This window comes from Vanessa cardui, chromosome 4, assembly GCF_905220365.1.
Source record: "Vanessa cardui chromosome 4, ilVanCard2.1, whole genome shotgun sequence".
Classification (NCBI taxonomy): Eukaryota; Metazoa; Arthropoda; class Insecta; order Lepidoptera; family Nymphalidae; genus Vanessa; species Vanessa cardui.
The window spans coordinates 997,577-1,006,292 of NC_061126.1; the positions used below are offsets into that span (position 1 = coordinate 997,577).

At 35.6% G+C, this 8,716-nt stretch overlaps 1 protein-coding gene across 6 annotated transcripts; it reads left to right on the top strand.

The window, feature by feature from the left end:
* The first annotated feature begins 693 nt into the window (after nt 1–693).
* Nucleotides 694–8,578, top strand: LOC124544111 (troponin T, skeletal muscle). Of its 6 annotated transcripts, none has more exons than XM_047122550.1 (14): nt 695–839; nt 2,498–2,537; nt 2,807–2,848; nt 3,482–3,499; nt 3,814–3,831; nt 4,834–4,861; nt 4,997–5,122; nt 5,207–5,422; nt 5,510–5,728; nt 5,816–5,908; nt 5,992–6,072; nt 6,304–6,382; nt 7,256–7,482; nt 8,377–8,578. In XM_047122550.1, the coding sequence occupies exons 2-13, from the start codon at nt 2,515–2,517 to the stop codon at nt 7,480–7,482; spliced, it is 1,170 nt and encodes a 389-aa protein (XP_046978506.1). In that variant the 5' UTR covers nt 695–839; nt 2,498–2,514; the 3' UTR covers nt 8,377–8,578. The 6 variants fall into 6 exon arrangements, with proteins under 6 accessions (XP_046978510.1, XP_046978506.1, XP_046978505.1 ...); XM_047122549.1 differs by lacking the exon at nt 6,304–6,382 and adding an exon at nt 6,669–6,747; XM_047122552.1 differs by lacking the exon at nt 3,814–3,831.
* The last annotated feature ends 138 nt before the right edge of the window (nt 8,579–8,716 follow it).

Genomic DNA, 8,716 nt, shown 5'->3' on the forward strand with positions numbered 1-8,716 from the left:
CCTGTTGTTATACTGCTTTGATCATACCTTAAACCACAACACAACAATACTAATTATTGCTTCTTGTGGAAAAATATATGACAAATGGGTGGAAACTACGAGATTCCTAACTTCGGCTCTCTAAATATACGAAATTTACCAATTCATATTGAATATAAATTACATTCTGTAATCTCCCATTCTGACATAATCATAATGCAAAGAAATGCTGCACACACACTGATGTGTGTGAGTTGGAATGGATAATGTTATAAATATACCTACTATAAATATAGTGGTTATATTTATTGTTTGGCAGATTTATATAATAAAATTCATATAATAATATAGAAATTAGAGGTAAATTTAACATATCCACCAAAGTTGTATGTAAGTTTCGCAAAAACTATTTCTTTACATATCATTTAGCAGACGAACTTAGTTAACTATTTGTAGAAAATGTATAAATATAAATTTAATTAAGTAATATAATCATATTCATAACTCTTGTATGTTCAACACACATAATACTATCCAACAACTCGGCTGTAGCAAGTACGTGCCATCAGATGCGGACGTTAAGGTTCGAAGCCACGCCCTTCACGACCTCCTGCTGGGTTGGAATCGCGAGTGCAGGGTTTCAGCGAGCTCTTTAGAAATCGGAGCTGGCTGCGTTCGGCTCAAAAATGACTGTGGCTAAATATATCCCGCGGGGTGCGGGGCAGCCGCGGCGGCGCGGCCGAGGCGCGGGCCGGTCAGAGCCGCCCCGGTCGCCGCGGACTCCACATTCCAACGTCGCTGTGCTGCCGGTCGAAGAACCAGTGCCGAGTGACTGAGTGACCGCCTTCAACCCGTGCGACGTAAGTGCCGTGCCGTGTAGTGCCAGTGTCCAGATGTACAGTGTGTAGGAGCCCTTAGTGCGTTCGGAAACGGAATTGTTTTTGGAAATTAAAAAGTTTGGAGAAAAGTTTCGGTACGAAATGGACTTGCATTGTAGTGGCCTATAAATAAGCGCAGCGTGAACTGTGCCAAATTCGGGTGGCGCTGCGCGCCGAAATAGAACTGCCATCTTTAGCGCGCGGGATTACGTTACCGCACCTCGTCCACACACGATACATTCATATATATTTTTTTTACATTTTACACTACACACTGTACACTAAGGATTGTGATATTCTTGACAAAAATTGTTAAATTTATAAAACACATCTTATACAAATTTAGTAAAAAAAATTCAAATCTTTTTACACTACACTCTACAATAGGGCTGTGATCTTTCTTAACAAATTGCTAAAATCAAAAAAACATCAAGTACGAATATCGTTTCTTTTTAATAATACGGTGATATAAAATTACCATTTCGATTGTGACCAATGACGAGGAGCTTATTTTCAACTCCTTAAAGTCTAAAAATATAATTTTCCGATTCCCTAGTAGAATTCTTTTTAGCAGATTTTTTTGAGTAAAATCTAGAATTTTTGTTATATTATTCAGTTTAAAGTAATTAATAGTTGCAAAGTCTTGGCTCATTTTAATACCAAGCACGAGTAATTATTTATTGCTATTACACCAATTTAAAATGTTTGGTCTGAAGACTACGTGAAAAAAATTCGTTGTCAAAAATCAGTTAACATAATTCCAAATATAAGTAGGTGCCTACGTGTAGGCGCGTGATTAATAAATAGCAAAACTGAAATCGGCACCACAAGCGTTACTAAACTGAACGAACAATCCAATTTTGATGTAGCTTTGAACATTTGCCAAGAAGCCAGCGGGACGTGGGTGCGCCTAATGGTCGGAAAGATAAAACCGCCTAAAATAGATTGAACTTCATAAACAATGAGATAGACTCGTATAAGTATTGACAGGCAACCTACATAACTAATGCTATTTTGATATAACGTCTCGCTCTGCTCACGACTTTGTCCACATTCACTTTCGATATTTGAACCTTGAAACTGTTACATTCCCATTTTTAAAGGTATTTTACTGAATGCTATAGTTCTGTAAACACAAGCCGAGTTTTATCAAAACTGGTCCAGTGATTTTTATTTAATATATCAACAGTTTTCTTTTTTAAATTGTGTATATAAATTTATTATATTATACATGTATATTAATTTTACGGTCGTTGATAGGATGAAAGTAGATATTTATATATTAAACAGATATGCTCACTGTTCTATAGTAACTCATCAACGTCAGAAATTAAATATTTTGTAAACAGATTAAAAAAAAACAACCATTACACAATTAGTGATATATGTTTCATAAAAAAGGTATAAATATAATACGTTTCTTTAAATGTTAAGAAGTATTTTCCGCGGGCAAAGTAATGAACATAAAATTGTTATTTTTTGATTTTGATCTAAACTCGGAGTCGTTTAAAAATATATATTTTTACCCCTACAATTATGGATATGGCCAAGTTATTTCCCTTTTATACTTATATGAGTATAAAGAAGAAATAACTTCTGCATATAAATTCGTAACTAAATAACATGACCTTTTCTTACAGAATAATAATTCACCAATATGTCTGACGAAGAGGAATATTCGTAAGTATCTAAAATTCATATCACTCTTTACAAATTATCGATTACACACAATTTAAGCTATTTCAATATACTCAATACGACACAATACAAAATATATACCTACACATAAACAGTCAAATCTATCTTTATCAAAATCCCTTTTCAACTGTAGTTGTACATACCCTCTTACTAACTTATGCTAATGACCCCGGTTACCGATATGAAATGGTGTTGCACCCACCTCGAATCTCATTGAAGGAACTGTTTTGTATAGTTAATATATTCCACAGTGGCTCCGAGGAGGAGGAAGTAGAAGAAGAAGTCCCGGAGACGTAAGTATTTCTAATCAGCTCTCAATCCAATCACTCCCCAAAATTTAGTTTCATTACTCCTATTTAGTTTTAGACTCAAGCTTACGAAGACCAGACTTTCTGCCTCGCAGATTTGATTTACCAATTTTCTTTAGACATTAGAAAAGCAAAACTCTAGTAATTAATTTCGATATGTAAATTCGAGACATTGTTTCCCCATCTTTTCATATCCTCTATTTTGTTAGCTGCACGTCCTCACCAACCCCTATTCTCTCTTTTGTTACAGGAAGTAAGTGGCGTGCCCTTTCGTTGATCCGACACTTGCACTCACTTCGCTAATTAGGCTAAGATTAGACTCCCGTCTAACGCTTCTAGTGCTGAATCTTCGCTTTTATTGCTTTCAGATTCTCAACAATCCATAGGAGCTCTGCTTTCAAAATACGCTTTATTAATATCGAAAACATTTGTTAACATCTAATCAATGCCATCGGTCTTATGATCGACTTGGTAACAGGTAAGTACGCGCAGTTAATCAATCTAATATCGACGTGCTTATGTGAAGTGTAATTTGGAAAATATTTTCGTTTTATCATTTATAAGTTTCTAATCTGGTGTATTTTTTATTTCCGCCGCTGTTGCCGTTACTCAATGAAGACCCGCTCCCAAACAAGAGTAAGTATTATAAACGACTAAAGTAATTTAAGATGAAACGCTTCGCTTTTAGTGACTGAATGTGGTCATAAGGTCGTGCAACGCTGAGATTGGAAACGAAATTAATATATTGCACTGGGTGAATGATCAACAAATTGAAAGGATATTACAAAATTTAAAATGATGTTACAAACACACGTAACTTTTTTTTATTTTGGATGCGCGAAATAATCCTCTCACCGCTTTTTTTTTATTTATCTATCTGTGATTCTTTAAGTTAAAGAGTAGTAAATTGTAAAGTGTAGTAGAGGCTGATTGTCATTTTCTGTTTCTAGGAGTAGACCGTCGATCGCGTAAGTTGCACCGCTCTCTGTGGTGTCACTAACTAAGTAATCCCAACATTAACCTAACGAGGCCCGGGCGCATGTACCCGTTTAGAATATTCTCTCTAATTCTAGATCTATCGCGTCCAACCACACGATCGTTGAATAAGCGATTAAACCAACCGTGGTCGAACGCTATTTTTATCCGCCGGTAGGCGTTCTATTTTTGAAATTATCGCGTTGCGCCCGCGCCGTCCCGCAAAGAAGTTAGATGTCGGTCACGGGAAACTCGAAGAGTTCTCAAGACTTTTTCCTTGATAACCAATTGCACGATAATACCGTTTTAATTAAAGCATGGCTAATATATAATTTTTATTGTTGTATGTAAACCATTGTCCTCGATAAGTAATACAGTTGTTTCATAAACGACAAATTTACACAAATAAATAAAAACATTTACAAACCCGATACACAGAACAATACACGCTTTATTTACAAATGTTTTAATAATATTATCGTTATATGTAATGGCGTATACATGTAGTACAGACTGACTTAACAGTATATATATGCCATTTAATTACAACTTGTATAAAAGGTAAACAAATTAAGAAAGTATTTGGATCAGTCACATCCTGATGATTATAGAGTCAACACTTATAGGAAATTGTCCATGTTCTTCTTACCTTTTAAATGTCAAGTAGTATGATACACATAAATTAAGTTTAAATAATAAAATAAATTAGGTTATTTTTACGTCCCTTTGTTTACGTTTTGTACAGCTTTTAAAGAAATGGGTCATATGTTCTAAGTGTTAACTATACATAACAAGAAAGTAAGCTGACGATACATTAACTTTACCAAAGCAACAAAAAAATATTCTAAATAAGGGAAACCTTTTAAAAGATGACCAGAAATAATAATTTCATCGTAACCGCTATATGTATTGTGAACCGTGGCTGTTACGGGTTTTAACATTAACATAAACATTTCCATAGGATCTGTATGCTGATATTACATTTTCATTTTCAGGGGTGAGGGAGACCCAGAGTTCATCAAGGTAACCCAACTGTCAAGTTTTTAAATTTAATAATAATCAACGTAGAGACAATGAAATCGTGAATACAATAAATCATATAATAAAAAATAGAAGTATAGAAAATAGTTGACTATATGGAGCATTTTTTTTATACAGCGTCAAGACCAGAAGCGGTCGGACTTGGACGAACAACTCAAGGAGTACATTAACGAATGGCGCAAACAACGGGCCAAGGAAGAAGATGAGCTCAAACGCCTCAAGGAGAAGCAGGCTAAGCGCAAGGTAATAAATAAACTTGCAATATGTGGACATGAGCAATATATCCAAAATTAAATGAAACAATACATAATGATCTTTTTTGTTAAGGTATCTCGCGCTGAGGAAGAGAAGCGCCTCGCTCAAAAGAAGAAGGAAGAAGAAGAAAGGAGGGTCCGTGAAGTTGAAGAAAAGAAACAACGTGACATCGAAGAGAAGAGGCAGCGACTCGAGGAAGCCGAGAAGAAGCGCCAGGCTATGCTTCAGGCCATGAAAGATGCCAGCAAGACCGGTCCTAACTTCACTATTCAGAAGAAGAATGAAAACGTGAGTTTCACAGACAAGCAATGAAAAATGACATTTAAAAAATTGTAATAAGTAGAATAATTATTGAAATGTTTTATTATTCAACAGTTCGGCCTTAGCAATGCTCAAGTCGAGCGTAACAAGACCAAGGAACAGCTTGAAGAAGAGAAGAAGATCTCCCTGTCGATCCGTATCAAGCCCCTTAACATCGAAGGTCTCTCCGTGGACAAGCTCCGACAGAAGGCCGTCGAATTATGGGAGTGCATTATCAAACTCGAGACAGAGAAATACGATCTCGAGGAGAGACAAAAGAGACAGGACTACGACGTTAGTATTTACGCGGAACCATTACAACCGATACTTTATTATTGATCTTATTCATTCAAATAACTAAATCCTTACCTTTGTTAACAGTTAAAAGAGCTCAAAGAAAGACAGAAACAACAATTGAGGCACAAGGCCCTCAAGAAGGGTCTCGACCCAGAGGCGCTAACAGGCAAGCATCCCGTGAGTATGACACAATATTATAATCCGATCAAAATTTAATAAAAATTCATATATAACTCATGTCTTTTTTTATTCATCTTTAGCCCAAAATCCAAGTTGCGTCCAAGTACGAGCGACGCGTCGACACACGTTCCTACGATGACAAAAAGAAATTGTTCGAGGGTGTAAGTACAGCATTAAAAAGTGAAGATCCGTATATAGAAATTAAATTACCAATTCAGTTCTAGAATTTAGCTTTAGAATAGAGATCTTTAGAATCATAGCATTCCTTTTATAGTGAGTTTATTTTAGCACTTAGGTAACTCTATAACATCTGATGGAGCTCAGAGACTTTGGACAGAAAACGATCACAATAAAATACTTTTCTGAATTCAAATTAGCTACTTTAAATACAGGGTTACGATACTATAGCAGCAGAGGTCTTGGAAAAGACGTGGAAAGAGAGGATGGAAGAGTTCATGAACCGCACGAAAAGTAAGATGCGGAAATGGAGTCATGTTGTTTATCTCCCTATATTTGCTCCAATGTATGGCATGTCCACGTTACCCCGGCATGATCTTGCATCAATATCATGGGTTATCAAGCATCTCGAGAATTGTTTGATGGATATTGTCAAACAGTACACATAGGTGACACACAAACGGACGCGATACCTCTGTTTGACAATGTCTAAAACTATATCTCACGGGATTCACTTCGACATTACGATGCTTTTGTTGTTTTTAACCTTTAAATTGACCCTTGTGTTAACCGTTCCTAGGACCTTGAAAAACTGAACAAGGACTTCCTTGAGAAGGTGTGGCAGGAAAGAGCCGACCAGTTCGGCGGCAGGCAAAAGAGTAAGTTTCACATCAGGATATTGGTCTATCACGATTTTACAACTTATCTTAGTGAAGAGATCTTTTCAGTATCCGTATATAAATTAAATTTTTTGGGAAGTACCGTCCGTATTTGTATAAAACTGTGCGTAAGTAAGATATTTCCCTTTATCTGTTGTGTGGGTATCAATTTTATGAAGCACTTGTGTGTAAGAAAGTGTACATACATTGATTGACCAAAGATATTTCGTTAATCCGTCACTGCTCGTGTCTTTCAGTTGTTATGTTTTGTTAATACTCCTAAATAATTGTTACCGAAAACATGAGCCATAAACACTACACACAACCAACATTTTTACAAATAAAAGCATCGTCGATGTACTTAAACGATAAAAGAAAGATGGATTTCATAATTTGCCTATTAGTCTTACGTTTTCCAACCTTTTTATATTCACACACAATTCAATTCACTACACAGAGTACTGTAAGTAGACAATTATATTTGACTAACAAAATGTTAATTATATAGCGAGACTGCCTAAGTGGTTCGGAGAGAGGCCCGGCAAGAAGAAGGGCGACATCGAATCCCCCGAAGGCGAGGAGGACGTAAAGGCCGAAGTCGAGGAGGAGGAAGAACCCACTTTCGAACCCGAACCCGAAGAGGAGGTTGAGGAGGTCGAAGAGGTCGAAGAGGTCGAAGAGGAGGAGGAAGAGGAAGAAGAAGAAGAGGAGGAAGAGGAAGAGGAGGAGGAATAAGTGAGTTCAACGATTTGTTTGTATTAATGCTCGATATACATCAGCATTACAAACAATAGACCATTTATAATACTGGAAAGATAATCTAAAATCATAATACATTATGGCGTGAGTAATAAAATATCTGTCTTAGTGTTTTGAAATAGTATGTAATAATGAAAACTTCTTAGTGATTGGCGCCAAAATAGACATTTTGAATTGGCAAAACAAGGCTCAATGTTGCCAAAACAATCAATCATCCGCAATCATTTCATCTTTAAGCGCGTTGTAGATAGTAATTAGTCTCAATGAGTAATCTTACTTAGTGTAAACATTTGGCAAGCGTACCTGTTTTAAATAATATAACTAAAACACGAAATAATTATTGTTATTTTTTCTAAAGCCTTCACGATGGTTTCAGTATGATCAAATCTGTAATAATTCAATACAAAAAATTAAATATTATTTATGTTTATGTATGCACTATTAGTACTAGTTCCAGTATAAAAAAAATATAAGATGCGATACAATCGGATTACATATTTTGCTAGCTGTACCGCTTTACTCGAAATAAATTAAATTATATACAGAATTTTAAGTCTTTGATCGAGTTGAGAATGGAATTTTAAGGTCGAATTTGTGTACAAGTATTCTATATTTAACGCTTCAATGGTACGAATCTGACGCTACATTCGTGAGTTTGGAGATGCACGCTTAATATGTACAGTCGCGGTAAGAAAAGGCTCATAACCTGCTTTACCGATCGAGAATGACATATTGTGTCGCAATTATTTGATGTTTAGACTCAAAAGGTTCTTAAGAGTTTAGGACTTAATAAAAACCGACGAAGGTTTTTTTACTCTGACTGTACTTAAGACTGAACTAATATAAGTGAAATATTTGTTTTAATTTCAGATACAACAAGCCGCTCTTGACCAGGGTTAGACCGCCGACTCGGACGCGTCGGAATGTACTGTTTTGTAACCAATCCATTAACTTATTTCTATTATAAATTATTTTTATTATTTATACTGTTGAATCAATCGTTACGGAACATGGACGTTTACTGCGTCGCTAACATCTATGACGTCACAATAAACTAATTTATTTCATAAGGCTTTTGTGTTTTTTTACCCGACTATATTTTTTTCCAATTTCCAATATATGATATATAGAACATATACATATAGTTGAATAAATCCGTTAACTGAGTTTGAAAGCATTTCATATGTTCTGAGATTATCATTTCGTTTAA